This window comes from Nomia melanderi, chromosome 14 (assembly GCF_051020985.1).
Source record: "Nomia melanderi isolate GNS246 chromosome 14, iyNomMela1, whole genome shotgun sequence".
Lineage (NCBI taxonomy): Eukaryota > Metazoa > Arthropoda > Insecta > Hymenoptera > Halictidae > Nomia > Nomia melanderi.
This window is the reverse complement of record NC_135012.1, coordinates 11,689,667-11,711,335: the sequence shown is the minus strand read 5'-3', so window position 1 is coordinate 11,711,335 and position 21,669 is coordinate 11,689,667. Positions and strand designations below refer to the sequence as shown.

Genomic DNA, 21,669 nt, shown 5'->3' with positions numbered 1-21,669 from the left:
CGGCGGCGGCGGCCTGCGTTCGCTCGTCGCCCTGCGGCCGCCTCTAAATCTCCAGCGGGGCGTGCACAACAAAGGTGGAAACGATGATAAATTCTCGGGGAAAACATTAATTAGCGCAGGACGAAAGAGAGAAATTGTATACAATAAAAGAGCGGCGGTTCGCGCGTTTTCGAACGGCGCGGCGCGGCGGTGCCGTTCGAAAATTATTAGATTTTCGCGTGAAACCATTTCAATTTGGGGAACGGCCCGAAAACGCCGAAAAATATTGCCGCTACGACGGCTTCAATTAAAAAGCAGCGCCGATGGAGATTTTTTCGGCTCCTGCGATGAACATCGGTATTGATGGGCATCGATGTGGTATCTTCCTCTATCCCTGCTTTTTCGCGGATTTATATAGCATTCGATTAACGGAGTTGATTGCGCCTCATGCGAATTTATGATCCGCGAATACGCGATCTTCCTCGGTAACCATTATCGTTAGATGTGTCGGTGATTATAACAATGACTGTATTGTGTATTTTATTTCTGTATGTGTTGTGTATTGTGTTGAAAGTAATTTTTTCATGATATTACAATGGTCATTTTTACATTAATCAGATTTCGAGTAAAATAGTTTGAGTGATATGTAAGATTTTGGAATTTCAAATGATTTAGAATGTTTTTGAAATTAATGGTATATTTTGAACGTGACTTGTAACAATGGAAAATAATGAAATTTATATGAAGAACATATGAAGTAAACATATGTAGAATCAAACATAATTCTTTTCATTTTGTAATTTTACGTACTACGATTACCTAATCAATTTTTATTTGTTTCGAATTTCTTTTCATTAATAGAATTTTTTATTTATAATGTTTTAAACGTTTTAACGCATTGCTGATTCGTAGGTATTAGATCTACATCTGTAACGAGTTTCCCGGATGGATCTGTATGCATCCATATTCGCTGAAACTGTTTAATTCGTCTGGGAATGGAGGGTGTTTGAGTTTCTAAGTGCTGTATCACCTGTTACACACTGGGCACCAATATTATTATAGCATTTATGACGTTAACTCGAACCATATTCAAATTCATATCAAAAAGTAGTGTGTAAGACTGATACAGAATTATGAAATACTTAGTACAGGAACATTTTTCCATTAAAATTCGTATTAATTTCAATCATAAACCTCTACTTTATTTATTTTTAGAACTAGCATATATCACATATATTATATATATTTTATATTAATACATATATAAAGCACAGGCTCCGAATGATAGATTTCAGCAGTGATTTTCAGAAGATTCTTTAACACGTTAAGCGCCATGTCAGTCACTGACGCTTCTGAATGACTAAAAAACAATCGTAACATACAGGACAACCGATGTAAAATAAAAATGTTTAATGCAACTTAGTTGATAATAGTGCAACGCAAACGTTGCAACGCCAAAGAATTCATAATTCCTACTTTTCTTTGCTACGAAAGACAAACTCTATGGGAAAACGCTTAAGATTTTCGTGGCGCTTAACGTGTTAACGAATCCCATTGGCAGAAGTTCGAAATACGAACAGAAGTCTACTACGATACGAGGAGCCGCAGCCTATTCAAAGCCTTATTAAATTTCTATGTATCCTCGTGCCGACAGCGACTGTTTCATTGTTCGCGCTCGCGACCGATGTTCATTACTTCCAGGAGAATAGGCCGCGGCTTCTCGTAAAGTCATCCAACGCGTGCCGGGAAGTTTCGGAAGCGAAGTTTCGAAGGAAAGAACAAAAACGCTAGTAACCATCAATTATTATTTCCAAGTCTCTCATTTTTCCATTCGCGTGGACCGGTCTCAATGGACGCCGAGATTTACGTCCGAATGAATCGGTCTTATTCACCGTGCGCCCTCGCCCCTCGCATTTCCGATGCGCCGCGCGTCACGCTGCGCCGCGTCGTTAATATGCGCACGTCCTTTCTCGCGTCCGCAGTGTTTCAATCCCCCATGGGATCCGCAACCGGAAACGCGTGACGCTCGCCGTGCACGGCAGAGACACCGGCCCGCGAATGAATGCTCGCCGCTCGGAAGCTAACAGCATTTTCCGACAGCGCGCAGCCTGTCGGGGGTTAAACAGCCTTCGGCCGCTTTTCATGGAACTCTCCGCCGTTAAACCCATTCAATGTCCAGCCCTCTTCGGTTTCGGACAGCTCGGTTATGACTTCTCGGGGATACTTTGAATGGATTACTTAACCCTCCGGAGGTCGCGGTTCATCTGACGGATACATGTATATAGTGATCCCGGACGAGCCCCCAAGTTTATAGTGGTTACTATAGATATTGAAAAGGTGGATGAAAAAGAGAATTATGAATAAATGTATGTATTTAATGAGGTAAAGAAACAATATGGAGCTGTCTCTCGTCAAAAATGTCCCCACGCACGCATTCCTACTCGCTTTTAACGCACACCCCCATTCGCTGTCTTTCTCACCCTTGCACCCTTCACACTATTCCAAACATCGTATATTCTAAGGTTTAACCATTTTTCGAATAGAAATGTTCGCAGTTCCAACTTTATTCCATTGTTTATTTCCAGCGATTAATTAAAAGCATTCAATGCACTCGCCTGAATTTATTTTAATATTTTATCTATCGAAGAGCTACTAAGTAGCCTTTCCAGTTACTTATAATATTAAAAAATATCCCAATAATTTTCATCGGATAATAGTTCTCAAGTAATAATTATGTAGCTCATGTTACTCGATATCTGTCGATTCAGGATCATAATTGCACGCGCTATTGAAAGTATAATGAAGAAAAATGTAAACATTGACTATTCAATAAACTGTTCAATAACTGCCGGTACAGTGTGTTAACATCGTGTATTTACATGTATAATATGCGTGTACACGTTTGCTGCCAAATTTCGTATATAATAAACGATCTTGCATGTAATAATAGTCGGAAACGCAATTAAACTGTCACCTAGTTCGCGTCGGATACACCGCATTATTTGGAAATCAATACACGTTAACAATCTACTATTAGCAGGCGGCAACTTCATCTGACTGAGCGGGTCAATTTATAACACCGTACGACACGTGACAGAATCTGTTAACGCGATCGATCTCTCCTTTCCCGAAGAGAAACGTCGGGTTCCTCATTCGATATAGCCATTAAAGTTTTACAGGGATCGTTTTCATTGGTGCCTTTAAAGGTGAAAGGTCGCGGGCACGCCCAGCTCCGATAGAACATCATCATTTATAAGGAATGCCTCGGAAGATCTTTCAGTGGGTGGAATTCTTGAAAATGTTTTAGAACACTTTGATACCTTGTATGTGAACATTTATTTACATATTCGTTTTAATATCACGATCCGTCCTTATTTCCGAGCGAAAGACCTTTAGCTTGCGCATTTTTATTATGCATTTCATTAAAAAGTTTTCAGCTTGATTCGTAATGCTCGCGTTTAAAGGTTTGAGTAAATTAGATTGAAGGAAGTGTATGTTTACTGTAAATGTTTCAATGAATACGGAAGGGAAAGCTAATATTTAAGTGACTCAAAATTACATTTCAAATAATATAAGATTAAATGAATATAAGTTTAATTAATAATGTGAATATGAAGTTGCGTTACATTCATTTGTCAATGTTAAAGATACGATACGAAATATGAAAGAAAATATATAAAAAATATATATAAAATTACATTAGAGAGTCAGTTAAGTGATTGGACATGAAAATTTGAGATATTTAAGAAATTAGGGTTGAATATCTATAAAATTAAAAAAAAAAAGTGCTGGTTGCCACTAAATTTTACACTTGCACACATATCACATCTCCATTGCAATCTCTATTGTTTATTAATTGTGTATTCTTTATATTTCACGGTATTCTCTTACTTTCACCATTTTTCCCATTTTTGTATTGTTCCGGGTAGACCGCGATACTTCATGCAAATTCACACATTAGAGGATACAAAAATTGTAGTAAAATTTTATTTTCCTCGCCAACGGATTCATTAAATGAAAAATGAAGTAGAATTGCGTTGAGTTTCAGTTAACCTTCCATTTTATAACTTTTTGAAGACTTTTATGCTGTACAAACGCATAAAACTCCACCGTTACAAATTCACGTATATATTAGTAAGTACGTAGTATTATTATTATTAGTACATAGTATTATTACTATGACAATTAATATTTTGAGCATTATTTTACTGTTACCAGTAACTTATACATTTCAATACTTATTATTACAAAACTAATATAATACTATAATTATACCGTGTAGTATTATAACACTATATATTAGTATTATCAGTAACTTACATATCAGTACACAGTATTGTAATACTAATATGTGTATAATGCTATATATAACACTAAAATACTGTATGCTACATATATCGACAGAACAAAAGGAATTGCGATTCTATGCCAAGTAATAGTCTCTACCATTACTTATATTGTAACAAGTGGAAACTATGAGATGTTTACAAATGTAACTGTTTGTTAGGTAGGTATATATATAGTATTACAATATTACATAGTATTACAATAGTATTACATTATTACATCAATACCACCAGCAAACAAGCCATTCCTTCGAGGAACCACTTTCAATTCTCCCCCTCGAAGCGAACAACAAAAATCCGGCTAAACTGAACACCTTCGCTCCGGACGCTCAGAAAGGAACAAAAGGAGCCCGTGTAGATAATTAACAGCGCGCCGTCGCGGGTTATTTGTTTCGCAAAAATAGTAAAAGCTGCCACGGCGAGGCGCTAATAAAATACCGAACGATAATCGAACCATCGGACGTAGGGAACGATGGGGGCGAACGTGAGGGGCAGGGAAAAAAAGGCCCGCTCGCGCCGCCGCGCCGCGTCGGTTCGTTTGAACGCAATGAATTCCTTTGTTTCAAGCTAGCCGTAGATCGCGCGACGAAATAAATCACGTATCCGCTCGAAAACATTTATTCAACCGGTCACGCGGAAAATCCAGCGAAATCTTTTTATCGGGCCGCTTTTGTTCCCCAGGTAAAGTGCCCTGCGCGCGTATCTGCCCCCCACCCCCGCGCGTTTAATCGTGTAATCGTGCGTTCCGAGAGCAACACCGCTGAAATGCACGCGCAGGTAAGCTTTCGTGAAATATGATCGATAATATTGTTAGTCCGCAATCGGCCGGTCGAATCGGTAATTCGGACATTTTTTCGCGCTTGTTCGAGGCCGATTTACAATATTTGTTCTGACCCCGACTGGTCCTCCGCGTTTAACGCTCGTACGTTGGCCGGTCTCGTTTTTCATCGAAACTTCGTTTCACCGACGTTTTTGGAAAGCATCGATGCCATGAATACCGAAAGAGCGTAAGTCAACTAATCAACACACTTCGAGAACGTCAATCTTTCTTTTCAATTTCGTTCGTTCGTTCGTTATATATTTTGTTGATTCTTGGCGATTCAAGCTTTTTAAAAATCTCTCGTTTTGTGCGCGATACAATAAGAAAATGGAGGGTGTATTCGTCGAATGCAGTAGCCACCCAGCGTACATTTTAATGAAAAATCAAAGTATCGTTAAGAAGAATTACATGTTTATCTGAAAAAAAAGGATTAGTATCATTTGAAGCTTTGAGATGACATGTATGTATGCTCGTCGAACGCAGTTGACTGGATAATGTTATTAAATGGGTTTGAGTAAGCTGAATACGATTACGTCGATAACTCACATGGATAACGTTAAGAAGAGAACTTGTGTTGTTTCGAAATCCACGATTGCTAATGAAAGGGCATTCAAACTGCGTATAATAGCCATTTAATAACTATAATATGTTGAATATATTTTGCATGTACAAATTTAATCTTTCCTTCCAATTTACACGATGCGTTCGAACGTAAAATAATGTGTTTAGAAGTGCAAGAGTCTGTTTGTAACTGATATCGCCCCAGTTAGATAATAAATGAGAAATAAATGAGAAAAATTGAGGGATCAGCGTGACAAGTTAACGTTTAAAGTGAAAATCAATATACGCGCACCCCTTTGTAAACACTTTATCCTCGCAACAAAATGGCGTAAATCTTATGCCCGCTATTCTTCAGTCGTGATTAGACACATTTTTCATCTGCCCGGCCGGAGTCATTGAACTATTCCCCGATAAAAGCTTTCACTGACCACGGTGAAATTGATGAGGCCTTTTAAAAAACAAAGTTGAAAAGATCGGAGTGATGAACGCGTTAACGGTGACAGCTAGAAAGGAAAATTATATAACTACCATTTAACGAACGACCTTCTTATATCAGAAATATTCAACACTTTCTGATAAGATTTTGTTTCGACATCTTTTTGACAATTTTTTTAATAAGTTTGTAATAATATTATACATTTTGTTAAATTTAAAGAGAAATCACATATGAATCAGCACTAAGTATTATATTTCATAATTTTACGGTATGAAACTAAGTGACGGTTTTAAGTCGGTTAAGTGCGAAGGGTTAAAAGAGATCAAAGGAAAATTAGTTATTTCTAATTGAACCTCTTCTTATAAATTTCTGTTATTAATGTACTAACACTCGTTATCGTTCGAAAGTTTCAAATCATTTATTCCACGAGAAGAGAACTAACTTTTTAATAGATGAAATACGGAGAAGTGTTCGAGCTCTTATATAATATTCCAATTTAATTTATACACCTATAGAACTGCATCTCAGCACAGAAATTTATTGTGCTGCTTTAATCGAAACGGCTTTCCTTCTTCTTAATGAGGATTTTGCCGTAGAAAGTTAATTACCTAATGAAGAGCCGAAGTATTATGATCTTAAAATGCAGTAAATTCCATTGAAATGAAAACATCTCGTAATTTGCGATGTCGTTCATTATGAACGAATTAGACGAACGAACAATGAAGTATACACCTGTTCGCTGAAACAAAGGATCTTTCAATGAACCTGCTAAAGTAAAAAAACATTGGACCATACTATTCGTTAATTTATTTTCTTTGTCGCCTACAGATATTAAACACAATTCCAAACATTCGAATCACTAAATACAATAAAATGCTAAATCATAAATAAATCTTGCATCATTTCTTCCCTCGCTTTTAAATTAAGCTACAGGCATTCTCAGTTTAACACGTTTCAATGGCGATCTTCAGAATAGCAATCTTCAATCTTCGAATCATAAATCAGTCTTACATTCTCATTTCTTCTCTCGCTTTTAAATTAAACCGCGGACATTCTCAATTTAACGCGTTTCAATAGCAATCTTCATAGTTGCAATATTTTATCGAATGCAACGTATCGCCGTTGTAAAATGCAAATAAAATTCAAGAAGCCTCGTCAACTTCCTATGTACACGTCATACTATGTTTTACGATTTTCAGTACATAAACACTCGAGAAAGTAATTTAACGTTCTTTACGAGAGATGGAAAATGTTGAACATTACAAATAGAAGCTGGTCGCGAACGTGTTAAACGATTCAATCGTACAACCAAGAATCTTAATAAACGATCTTTTTATTTCGCAGTTATTGATATCGTAAAAACATTGAACGCAGGAAATGATCTTGAAAATAGTTTCATTTAAATATAATTATTGTGCGCAGAAATTGAAGATCTATTGTTACAATTTTTATAGAAATTACATATTAACCCTGTGATTCATTTCTCAACTATGATCGATACAAGTACGTCACTAATAATTTCCTAAGAAAAAGGAAAAAAAGTATAATAATTGATAACAGAAGAATAATTAATTCGAATTCAAAAGAATCGAGTAATATTCATGCCTGTTAAATTCTGTTAAGTCTTCACCGCGAGTCTAACACTCTAAGGCAAGGTGTTAATCGTATTAAACACTCGTTCCAGCGTTAACACCAGCATTTACACGAGTACTTATTATTTTTCTGTTTTCTCGTCGGCGGAAGTGCCGCTATCGTCGCAATACGCGTAAATTCGTCGTCCTATGAAACTTAAAGCCACGAAACAGTTTATTTTATACTCCTCACTCGTAAAATTTTATGAATCGTTCCTTAATTGCCTGTACACCTTGTTTGACCAGATACTCAGCGCACGAGCCGCGCGTAAAACGGATAGATAACGATAGTTTTAAACACAGGTCCCGCGTATGGTTCCAGCAAACTTTGTCCCCTGTCGTTCGTTTCGGCGACAGTTTTCCTCGCGCATAATTGCCCGACCATTATGAATGCACATTGCGGAAACATTCGCACGCCGACGGCAAAGTAGGCCGATCCGGCCGCTAACAGGGATGAAAACGCTGCCGGGAGCTTACACGCAACGTGATTTGTCCGCAATATGAATAATTTATCGGCTCCGGTTATAGGATAATAGCGTATAACATTGACATAGCTTCGGGAGCCGCGATCAAGGTTCACTCAACATATATCGGCACTTTGCTCCCTTAATCACGCGCATCCTTGAATTAATTCAGATCGCTCGCCGGAAGTAGAAGATAAACGTCCCTGATCGGGCTGCGGTTTTTCTTCCTCGGGTTTTCAACGCGGAACTTGCGTTAATGTTATAGTGCGGCTACTATTATTGTGGATAGTGAAAATGTGGATCTTCGGTGAAAAGAGAATTAGGAATAAATATATTTAATGAGATAAAGAAACAATATGGACAACACGTAGAAATACAACTTACGGGCATTTATTTTACACTTTATTGTATCGTTCCTAGAAACATTGATGTTCGATAGCAGATGTTTAATATTGTATTTTTTGTTTTATCGTTCAGTTATATGAACTCGATTTAAAATGTGATATTCAATTAATCGATCGTTGTGAAATATATTGTTTTCACAAAAATCCTCTCACAGATAGCTCGAAAGTCTCCATAATTTACAGAGTTCCTCCATTCCCTTTCATTCCATTATAGGAACCTCTAAAACTCGAATGCAGACGAAGTCCACCCTCTCAACCAAGTCGAAATGTACTTTACATGTAAATCAAAGTTCTATTAGAATCACTATTGACAGAGCTCGGAATCTACAATCAACGTTTACTCAGAATGTATTGGGACTCCTGTCCTTTAACACTGCTGCTGACGTTACATAATCTGTGGATTTAAACTGTTATTCAAAAAAATAGAAATACATGATACAGTAACTATTCTCTTATACCTTCTGTATTTAGAAACGTTTTTAAGAAAATGAAATAAAATAGAACGCGACCAAATCGGAAAGATTGAACGAGTATTTGATCTTTGATTATGGCTACGGTTTATTTTTTTAGATTTTTCACAATGGAACTTGCAGTCGAATCTAGATAATTCGAAACACTATGAGTTAGAAACCCGATTGAATCGAAATTGAATCGAAATACAATTTTATAAAAATACTTTTTAAGACCAGTCACTATTGGAAACCGGCGAAAATGTGAAACACGTTTTCGTAAAATAAACGTTAACTTAACTAAACGAACACTGTGGTTAACGAAACTCGGTGAGTTTGTAGAATACACAGTAGAAAATCGTATTTTCATATTTCGTATCCTAAGCTCACACCTACCGCGTTGTGCAAATTGTGTTCTGGAAATTTGTCATCACACCTTGTATTTGAACACTAAAATTGTAGTTTACGTAGAATACGGTAATGATATTACAGATAATTACAATACATATTGATAAAACATGCAAAGGGTTAAAATATTTTATTTTGTAGTTTGGCATTATATTGGGTAATTAATATGAAAATTATAGAGTAAGCTTCGTGATCGAAGATTAAGCAGCTATCAATGAGATTAGTTCGAGGGATGAATAACTTCGAAGTGATTTATTCTGTAACGAAAATTCGTGAAGTTATAAAATCACTCGTCGATCATTAAGAAGATTTAAGTTCTTAATTAATTCGGAAGAAAACAGTTTTCTTGATTCATCCTGTTCGACAACTTCGAAGTTGTAATTTTTGTTATTATATAATATAATATAAAAATTTTATAATTCATTTAAAACTAAAAGAACACTCAATTTCTATGTTTTATATATTCCATGCTATTTTATTTTCATTATAAACTCTGCTACTTTATATCAATTATTATTATTTAAAGGAAATATATTACTGAAGAAATCGATATATTTCAGAAGAGGAATTTTAACGAAATTTTACTTTTCCTAAATACTCCTGTAAATGTTACTAATGGAGGGAAACATTATTTGTTGCAGAGGCACGAGCCATAATAAGTGGCCTGCCAGACGTGTACGTGAAAACCGGCAGCCCTTTCACACTGTCCTGCACGATGTCCCAAGGGCCTCATGATTTGGGCACAGTATCTTGGTACCGTGATAGTCAGCCGGTGGTGACGTCGCCGCATTCTGAGAACGATGTGAACGGCCCCCGTGTCACCGTCGAAACTGAGTGGAGTGACGCCCTCACATCGAAGTAAGTTAATTACCGCTGGGATTTCACTTTATTCTTATCGCGCACCCCGCATCGAAACTAATAATTATCCCAGTTAAAGTTCCATTTTTCTGTTTGATGTCATTGAACCAGTTGTTTCGTAAAAACAATCACCGAAGAACGAATTATTAATTCTTTCCCTTAATCATTGACTTAAACTTAGAAGAAGGATATATAAAATAAACCTAACGCTTATTTACTGCGTAATATTTACGAACAAGTGAATTCAAAGTTAAGGGTTGCTATGTCGTTGTCAGTATTAATTTTACAAAATTATATTCTCCTGAAATTACTCGAAATAGTGTTTTGCAATACAGTACAGTTGGATCCCATATTCCTGAAAACTCGAATGCAATAGCTGATTCGATTAGCTTTAATTAATAATTAGAAATGATAAATTCGAAAAAAAAAGAAATTCCATTTCAATTGTTGGTTTTTATATATACGTATAAGTTTTATACGAAGTTTTATAATATAATATAATTTAACCCTTTGCATTACTTTAAGAAAATGTATAATCTTTATTAAAAAATGTTGAATATTTCTAATACGTAACGGGGGTTAATTAAATGGTAGTTACACGAGTTTCCTTTCCGGTTCTGGAACAAAAGCTCCTCAAATTATGTAGAATTTCTCAAACCATTTTCAGGAAATGTCATCTGTATCTCATTACATAGAAACCGTTGAGTATTTCCAGTGAAAAATACTTCCGAAGTACAAAGGGATAATACAAGTCATTAGTTTCACAACGTAATCGAATTTCCCACGAATCGCACATTTTACCCCGGTCCTCGGCTGATCCGTCAATGCAGCCGTCGGAATGCGTGAATGTCAGAGCAATTGAATGCGCTGATTTCATTCCTACGAGACGGAGGCGACGCGTCGCGCGCGATTGTATCCACGGGAGAGAGCTAATTCAGGTTCTTGACTCAAGAGAGACACGCGGGAGGGCTGGTAGGCTCGCGTGAATTCGTCGACGCGAAACGCCGTGCTCCTGACAATCGTCAATCACGTCCAAAAACAGATGCATCCCGGCTGCAATATTCGCGCGACACACGAACGGCAGGGCTGACAAGGGCCGGCTAGAAATGCAGAGCATGCCCGATACGTCTTCACGGTGCAGAGGCCACCTGACAAAGGACTCCCCTGTTTCCTCTTCGCCCGAGGACCAACTGAATATTATATCGCGCGCCGGGCATCGCCAAAATGCATACAAATGGAGAAAAAATGTTGCGACGCGTGAGCACGCGGAACATTCGGTTTCGGAAGTCAGGTTATGCACGTTCGTAGTGCAGTCGCGATGCCGGATGACAACGAAGCGAGGGAATATTGGGTAAATAGTAGGGTAAATAACTTCGAACGCGTGTTAATGCGAAATGTCGAATTTTTCGTTGTTATTCCTATTTCTCATATAACCTTTTAACTGTTCTTCTTTAACTCTTTACATTATACTTTTCCTTGCACATTTATGAAAGCGACTCTGACATCGATCATTTTCCAGAGAAATAATTCATGGGGAAATAGTAATTATTATAAGCAGGAAATTATTGTAACGAGAAACATCGAAACCATTAAGATTTAAATAGATAATATTTACGCTCATTAAATACAGTTTGAAATCTGAATCTGACTCGGTTCTAGAACAAAATTATAGCTATTTTGACGAGTACACCCGTCGTAACATTAATTGGTTAAATCTTTCGTACCGTATGGTACATATAGGTACCCTGAACATTTTAAATTACCAATATATAATTTTTTCAACGACCAATTATTCATTTTTTCAGATAAATGTGTAATTCTTCGTTTTGCTTTAGTTTTTCGTTAGAATATGTTACTCGTGCATTTTCTCTGCATCTGACGAGTAAACATTTGATTGTTTAAATTCCACAGTCAACTGGTTAAAAGCATTATCTTATTTCTTTAATTGAAAAGCCTCAATTCCACTTAAAAGTAGCTATTCTTAGCCCTCTCTTTGACGAAAAGATTAAAAACGATTCAGGAAGATCTTTCTCGTAAACATTCGCGGTCCAGCCCGTCGCGTACATCTTCATTCCCTCGCGAGTTTATTAAAAGCAACGTAGTTAATATTCAGCCGGCTTTAAAATAATCATTTCTCAAGGCTCGGTTGCTCGATATATGACCTGCCGGGCACGGGGTGGTTTTGGACACCGTTACGCAGCCCTTAAACGATCGTTATTAGTCCCCGGAGTACAATACGTTGCAGTGGTGTGCGATGACACTAACTACTGAAATACGGGAAGTAAATGATTAATCAATAATCCATTGGGAGCAAGTTGGCGAAACTTCTTTACGAGCGCCGGTGTCGCGCGACCAGTGTACCCGACGTCAAATTATTTGCCGCTGCCCGGGAAGACACTCGTTCGAACGTCCGCTCGGCCATTCGGAACTGTGCCGTACGCTCGACAAAGTAACGCCCGCTTTATTGCTCGCGCGCGATGGAGATTCAGGTAGTAAAAATTACGTTACAGCCCGATTAACGGCGACTCGCCGGAAGTTTGAGCGCGTGGTTTTCTTGCTTCAATTTTTATCATTCCACTTTTACCGCTGGCTTCTCCTTGTTTCATTCTGTATTTACCGGTGCCCCTCCGGAGGCCACCTGGTGGTAGGGGAAGTGGCGGTCCCACAAGCTGAATCACCGTTACGTCAACGCTCCTCTAAATCTTTCAAGGGATCGTGGCTCAAATGACTACGAAGCCATCGACCATTACCTTCAACCACCGTCAGCTGTTCGAGGATTGGCATTTTTACATTTTGGATATTTACTCTTTGCATGTTTCATTAGGGTCAAGGCGCTTCGTACAGTTTTTTATCTGCTACGGTCGAGGCACGCGAATTTCCATGACGTCACGCGAAGATACTCTCGGTACCTGCAGGACTGTTAGATTTAAAAAGGTTTTATTCATCTTAATTATTGAAAATAAAAAGATTTACTAAAATCGCATTATTCGTGGGATGACTGAATATGTCGTGTTCTCGACTAAAATACAGCGAACGACTGTTGTCGAAGGTTGCAGCAGTATCGAACGTAATAGGCGAACGTCGCAAAATAAATTCGACGATCATGTTCACCTAATCGTATTATCCTCGTGACAGGATTGTACATCATTCGTTTCACCGTCGTAATAATGGTCCAATACGCTTCTCTCAGTGCAACATACATAACGCACACAGCACTACCGGCGCTGTGTCAGCCGTGAGTAAAATAAATCGTTTCCTTGGATAGGAACTGCTCCCCCGTGAAATTTGTCGCGAGTTTTGTATTTCAATAGAGTCGATAACAATGCGATATTTAGCTTCAACTTCCATCACGATTCGGAAATTTTAACACGTTCTTAGCACACAATTTCAACACGATGTTCTATTAAATCCAACAAATCTTCTGAATAAAATATTACGGAAATTAAAAAGAGTTATCGAATTCTTACGTGTAATTTCATATTTTATAATTTTATCATTTATAATGGCAATAGCACGACTGTAGCATTAATTTAATGTTCTTTATACAATAAGAATAAAATGAAATATTGCAAGAAATAAAACTAATAAGAGTTATTAAGTTTCTAAATATATTAATTTCATTTTCGTCATACAAAGCATAGAATTGTGACCGACAAAAATATCTGACGTTGGTAGTAAACGCGTTTACGAATATTAAACTTCTAACCAGATATCCTACTCGTTGATTATATTTACGCGAATAAGTACGCGTATTCCGAAGAAATGTTTCGGAGCCGTGTCAAGAGACGAATCGCCCCTTACATAGGAAATATTTACCTCATTCCTTTACACTTGAGAAAATTTTTGAAGCTAGCAGCTCTAAGATATTTTTATCGGAATGTAGAGTGAGTTGTGCTAAAAACTGAATTTGGAAATGTCTACGTTTCCTCCAGCAACGTTGGACATTTTTTCGAAATATTCAAGTAAATATTTGTTTTAAAGAAATAAATATTGTTACAGGATGAATCTTATGTGGAAGTCATATTATCTGAGGTTCGAAGGTCAATTATAATGTGTTTGAATTTAATGTTAAAAAATTAAGAATATATCAAATAACTTTTAAGCTGGCGTCGGATGTTTAAAAATTTTATTCATATTCTTCGTACCACGAAATCTTATGTCGATAACGAAGGGTTAACGTCGTTTATTTCCATTAAACCCATGCTGCAGAAAGCTTCGTATTACATTAAAGCATAAATGGATCAATAGGCGACCACAACTTTAGAAAATTTCGCTCCAGAATTTATATGACTTTATCTTGTCACATTATCTTAATAATTTACAATTACTTTGATTTAAATATTGTTCAACATTAATGGATCGTATTTATTATATTTCAATATTTCGATATAAAAAACAAATGATCGACTGTTTGAAAGAATCGGTATCATTTCGATTTTAAGATGACGTGTATGCTCTTAATTAGTTGAAACTGTTTCATTTAATATTTAGTCTTTCAAGGACATATTTTAAGTGTTAACTGGAGTGTTACCGAACTCACTCGTAAAAGCATACCTCGAATGCAATGAGGAGTGAATTTAATCGCTGTGTTGAAATATTTGTTACTAACGCGAACGTCGGTGTTTCGTTTTATTGCAGTTTAAGTATCACTCATGCAAAACCACAGGACTCGGGAATCTACAGATGTGTACCCACTGTGGCGGAGGAGGCCAGCGTCAACGTACACGTTCTCAATGGTGAGTGAACAGTTTTATAAACATTCCTATTAACCCATTTGCATCATTAGCTTGTATGCACATACGCTCTTAGACTAGATTGTCAATGAATAGATAATCTATATGACCACATTATTATATTATTAATATTTATGATAAATCTTATGATACCATAATTTTATGATAAATGTATATTGTAAGTACATGCCCACTTTTATTATGATGATTATTAATTAAATAATTTCGTAATAATACAGCTGCAGGTAACACGAAGTTTAAAAAATTAACAATATAACACGTAAACTATAATTTTACAACGTAAAATATCAACATTATCATTGTAAATATATTTTTTACGATTAGGTACTAAATCAATGGATATTTTCAAATATTTCTGTATAAATGATATACCAAAAGATTAATAACTATGAAATATAAAGATAATCATTCCTAGTTTTGATATTAACACTCATAAAAAGTGTAAGCGAACATGAAGAAAGATGAACAAAGTATAATAAAGGTTTCATTATGTTAAAACGAAAATTTGAATTATTTAAAACCTTTAATGTTGACGTGTTTTATGGATTTTAAAAGTGTTATTCATCATTCGCCAATCAATGTCAAATTTTTGTGATAAACGAATAATATTTTATTAGTAATCAGTCATTATTAATATTCATGAACGTTAAAGCGGACGTAAAGTAATAAATAATGCAATAATACTGTAATCAAGCTGCATTTAGTCGCACGCGTGTCCGACAAATTTTTGAATTGGGTTTTCCTGCAACCAGAGCTCCACGGAAGGAAAATTATATTTTCCATTTTTCATTTATTATTGCATGCAAAATCAGTTTCTTTTCGTTGGACCGACAATTTTTGTGAACCTCGAATAACGATAAATTAAAAAAATATTACATAATTAAATTTCTATTGACAAAGACGACATCATATTTTATTAAACAAGGATATTTAACATTTTACTTAAAAAATTTAAAAGTCGTTTATTTATAGTGTTTCGAATATTAAATTACGATTAAAAATTAAAAATCGTTTCTTTACCCGATTAAGTGTGTTTGACGACTATATCCGTCATGGAGATGCGGCAGAATTTTGTGTCATGAATAATATTATAGTTCCAAAAAATTCTAACGAAAAATATCCGGGAGAAGCTTTCACTCGTTTCAGTAATCATTCGGAATGCATCTGGAATTAATTAACTTTACAGCTCGTTAATTTTTCACAGTACTATTGAAACTTCCTTTAATTATAAGCTCGTCGTGAAATCTGAAAGTTAGAGTACGCGTGGCGGACAATAAATTTCTCTCTTCTTTGCCGCGAAGGATTCTTCCATTTATAAGCATGGGCAGTGTACATTGTTTACAATTATACATTACGTTAATTGTCATTTACCGTGAGAACAATGTAGAAAAATTACACCTTTTTCTATTAATTCAACTTTCAAATCAATAACTGCACTCTCGTTTAAATTAGGAAAATGTGAAAAATGTTAATAATTGGAAAAATTATTGTATCACTGTTAAACAATTTTTAAAGTGTTCTAGATTTGTATTGTACTGATAATTGATAGGAAATTGATAATTGGTAATCGAATTGAGAAAAATCAAAAATCACGTAGCAATTTAATTGCATACATACAGATAGAAGAAGATTTTTTGATTAGCATTTGTTTATTAATTTACTTAATTTCTTAATTTATTAATGTATGCTAACCCCTTACTTTATAATGCGTAGTTAATCTCACTGTGAGAACTTTACACTGAATTTAATAAATTTGAATATTACTCACTTCACATACATTCAAGTAAACTACTACTTCTAGCTTATGAATATTTAACCTTCACCGTAAATTTACTCCTACTATGACTGTATAATTTGCTTTCCTGCTAAAAATGTATTACCGAAAGAATAAGCTTTGTCGTTCGCAACAGGGATAAACACCGGACATTTTTAAAAAGCCTGTTCTCGTTTGTACATTTTCAGAGATTAATATTTCGGCAACGTTGTAAAGCAAATTCGGCGAAGAAGTTTGAAAAATTAACGAAGCTGTAACATTTCCAACGAAACACGACTCAGGTACATTGCGGTTTGGCAAAAAACGCACGTTTTTCTCCAACCTAGTTTTCACTCTACGGCGAGCGCGAAAACTCGAGCCACGTTTGACTAATTGACTTCAAATTTTTGCATGTGGGTTTCTATTAAGAGTCCGCATCCGTTCCTTAAATCAAATATCCACTTTTATTACTTGTAACGAAAGAAACTGGAATTTTCCATAAGAAAAACGCATCATTTCTTTTAACGTACTGCTTCTATTTCATTTGGGAAATTTTTCTCATCGTTAACTTCATTTAATTTTATACGATAATTCTTTAATTTCGACTATTGCATATTTTGGCAGATGCACTTATGATTTTTAGAGAAAGGTCTTTTCAAACTTACACATTTCAATTGAGTATTTCACAATCTAGTAAAAAGAATAATAAATTCCTTTAAAGCTGTTGCTCCGCAAGAATATTCAGAAAATATTTCTTTATTGTCTTTCATGGCGCTAATAACATTCTCTGTTATTACTTTTTACTCGAATCTTCTATAACAATATTTGATACGTTGGAAAAGGTCAAAATAGAGTTGAAAACAAGCAGAAAAGAGGAAACGTCGCCACATATTGGATTTATCGGAGGAAAGCGTCATTTTTGAAATCCAAAGTAAATACCACAAGGAATTTCGTTCTCCGAGGCAAGAATGAAAAATGTGAAGAGAAACAGAAAAATAAATTTCTTTTGTTGAGACGAGGTCATCGCATTGCGATGCTTTGAAATTGATATTGTCGTCCCGATGAAAATGCCAATTATTACGAGACAGGTGCAAGACCAAAAGCGGTTTAATTATGCGATCGCCGGTGATGTTCGTTTCCAGCGTGCTCCCATTTTCGAACTCGTGACGAGGTAATAGATGTTTTCAGCGTTATTTCGTTTAGCGAAATTATCTCGTTCGGTTTCGAATGAATTGTTCGCCGTAAACGTCATAACCACCGCGACCAGTGATAATTACCTATTAACTAGATGCTCGTGTAACGGCGATTGCTTAGCGGACTGAAGTAATTGTTAAGTGGTTTCGCGATTCGGAATCATGTTGGATTTACCGTTTCAAAATAAGGTCGTGGCCATTGAAAATTTCGGATTGAAATACTGAACGATCAACCGACATGGTAGCGTGATACATTAATAAATTGGTTAATAATAACTTGATTTTATTAGTGAATGATTTAAAAATATTAAAGTAACGCGAGTCGAATATATTTTTGTACTTATTATTAAATATTAATAAAAACTAATTTAGATGTAATAAAATCTGTTACTTAATTTCTTTTCTACGAATATTTCTTTAAGTTTTAAAAATTACTCTGACATAACCTTGTTTAATTCGAAAAATAATTTTCAAAGTTATTTGAGAGTATTACATTACAAATAATACAAATAATACAAATTTAGCTTACGCTGTAATTTATAAATAAAAGAATTAATAATTATATGTAATTATACACAATAATGTATAAATATGTGTTACAATGATACTTAAAATCAATTCTCACCTAATAAATACATGAAGTTAAACAAATTTATATAAAATAATCCTACAAAGCGTAAATATATTTTATATTTTAAATGTGTTCTGCAGAAACAGTTAACCGTTAGTAGTTTTACACGTAATTGTTACCTGCTTTCCAAATCAAGCTTTCCATTCCAGAAGTTAATTTTATTAGCCAATGAAAAATGACAGGCCACCTTTCAAGCGTGTCAAATGATCCCTTTGATGGCAGGTTCAGACATATTGTTAGCTGAAACAACCTTAGAACTATCAAACTATGTTCTTTGTCTTTCCCTGTTTCACGTTGTTGCTGATGGTTCCTGATAACTTGTACCTGCTCGGGACTCGAGCGCAGTACGTAAACTCTACTCATATTGTCGTAGATATAATATGCTCTACAAGTTGAACACTGATAATAACCGAATGTTCCGAGCTAAACACAAGATGTCAACGACAAAGTTCCTCGGACCACTGCGAAAAATAAGAACAACCATGCTTCTGGAGTTGTTACATGTCGAATAGGATATTCGTGTGTTAATTAGCATAAAAAATAATGCTCCCTGTCGCTAGTGGTACGTGATATAAATTAAATTGTATAATCACAATATAAATATAAATTAAAGTACGATTACATTCATCGAAACTCATATTCATTGTAAGTATATAATTGTAAAGACTCATTAAAGGAATATTATTTCGTGTAAAATGTTAACCAGAAAGATAAAATAAGATTGTGTTATAGAACATTCAATAACTCTATAATAGAAAATCGAGGAAAAATAATATAAAATGGAAAATCCAAAGGAGAAATAAACAGGAAATTAAATAGCAAAGTCCAAAGTAATGGAAATAATTTTGGATAAATTATTAAGTGTTAAAATTTAATTTGTAATTATATATTATTTCACAAGAATCTTTATTGGCAATGATAAATGTAAACTAAAAGTAAGTTAATTTGTAAAACTGAATTACATTGACACAAGTATACAAATATACCAACGGATTATACTGTAAATACATTTATTTCTTAAATACATTGGACACATAATATTATCTTAAATATATTCTTAAATATATGTACGGTTTACGAAATAATAATACGTTAAAATCAACCGATTCAACGAGCAGATGCTTATTTCCGCTGAAGATATTCCACACAGGGCTAATGAACCGTGGAAGTGGAAAGGGTAATACGTAACCGGTGAATACTGCCCGAGATATTACATAAAATTCTCGTTAATCGATATTTAAATATAAAACGTAGGCATTTCATAATCACGAAACGGTATGCAACTGATTAATGGAACCGTGTCATTTGTATCGTGCTGTTTTCTATTTTTCAATCGAACCTGCCGACCCGAAAGGGGAACAAGAGTGGATATTTGATCGATAAGCAATACTCGCAGTACATTGGGCACTCGTTAAGAACGTATATAATACGGAAGTGCATCGTACACTCGCGAGTAACACGAATTAAACTCGATTCCATCGCTGCGATACCTACTCGACACGGTCCGCAAGGAAAAAAATATTTCTCTACATCGCTGCAATTTTGTTTCTCATAAGAAGCCACCGCTATTCAACTTGTATCGTATTTATTTCAACGATGTTCTATCTTTCCGAAAATACTTTGTTTAAAATATATTGCTTAAACTACATTTATTTTCGTCTAACCAGACTGTTCACTTTCGAAGTATCGAAAGAACACAAACTCTCTCGTTTCCATACGATTCCTTTATGTTCAACATTTCATAGAATATTTATAAAAATTCATTGACGTAAAACACACTTCCTTTCACAAAATCTGCACTGGTAACTACCCATTCCCGAAAGCAACCTCCGTCAGGATATCTCGCCGACGGTCCGAAAAAGATTCGAAAAAGAAAGCATCGCGATCGAGCTGTATCAATCCGCACGGCGAGCGCGCGGCTCGCTCGAATATTCCCGGCTGCCTGAGCAAATTGTGATTAAGCAGACATCCACTCGATCGGCCAATGAAATGAAGCCGCGGCAAAACGATCGGGGCTCGGCCTCCAAAAAGAATCGGAGCGGCGGGGTTTATATAACGCGGGCCAATCGGTCGTCGAGCCTTCAATCACGGGCATGTCAGCGCGCCGATTCAACGAACGTATTCCCCTCGTCGTTGATCGCATTAAAAACAAACCGATCTTACCCGGCTCGGTCTTGAACAAGAGAAACGCGGGAAAAAGGTGGGGGGGGGATCGATATCACCCGGGACTTCTTCCGCCTTTTCTGTTCTCCTTTTTTCCCCTTGCCGCCCGAGCACTACACATCATTCCTAAAAAAAGAGGCACGGGAATCTAATTAATCTGTCATACGCATCGATCGAGGAGCGGCGGGCTCGACGCGGCCGCAAGAACGCGAAGCGTCAAAGCGACCGTCAAGTATCACCCCCGTGGAACGGGTCGGGGTCAGGAGGAGAGCGTCGGGAGACACTTTCATCGGCGGGCGACGAGGAAATCGCGTACCGTGGAACGCGACGCCGGAGGGAAACGGCGAATGTACGTATCCGTTTGCGCGGGCACGCGGCGATCGGGGAACTTTTCACTAACGGCGGCCTTTTCCTCGACCGGACAAGCGCGGAGGACTGCGAAGACCCCTGCTTCGACCGCGGGACAAAAGCAACGGAATCGAATGAAATCGGAACGACCGAAGCTCGCGCTTGTTATCGCGACTGGTTGGTCGTTTGGAGTCGTTGAAATATTCTTTAATGGAGTTCGCGTGTTGGTCATGCTTATTGTCGCGTTTATCTGGGATTTAACACGTTAAGTGCCTAGTTTGATTTGCTTGGCGTTCCCTTTAGGCCCAGATTTCTCAATGTTATAATAATAATTCCCGAATATTAGGTTTGAAATTTGTCGAAGCTATTGTAACCGAAAAATAGCGAATTTTATTAATGTGAGATAAAGTGAATGAAGTTTAAAAGTAACTGTTCAGGAAAGTAAATTGAAGATTGATCAAAGTACCGATT

At 36.3% G+C, this 21,669-nt stretch overlaps 1 protein-coding gene across 3 annotated transcripts in view; it reads left to right on the top strand.

The window, feature by feature from the left end:
- dpr1 (defective proboscis extension response 1) overlaps positions 1 to 21,669 on the top strand; it is a 441,194-nt gene that overhangs the window by 390,519 nt on the left and 29,006 nt on the right. For all 3 annotated transcript variants that reach the window (XM_031981533.2, XM_031981534.2, XM_076373734.1), the window contains exons 4-5: positions 10,140 to 10,356; positions 14,995 to 15,092. In XM_031981533.2, coding sequence (XP_031837393.1) covers positions 10,140 to 10,356; positions 14,995 to 15,092 — 315 coding nt within the window. The remainder of the gene's footprint in view (positions 1 to 10,139; positions 10,357 to 14,994; positions 15,093 to 21,669) is intronic.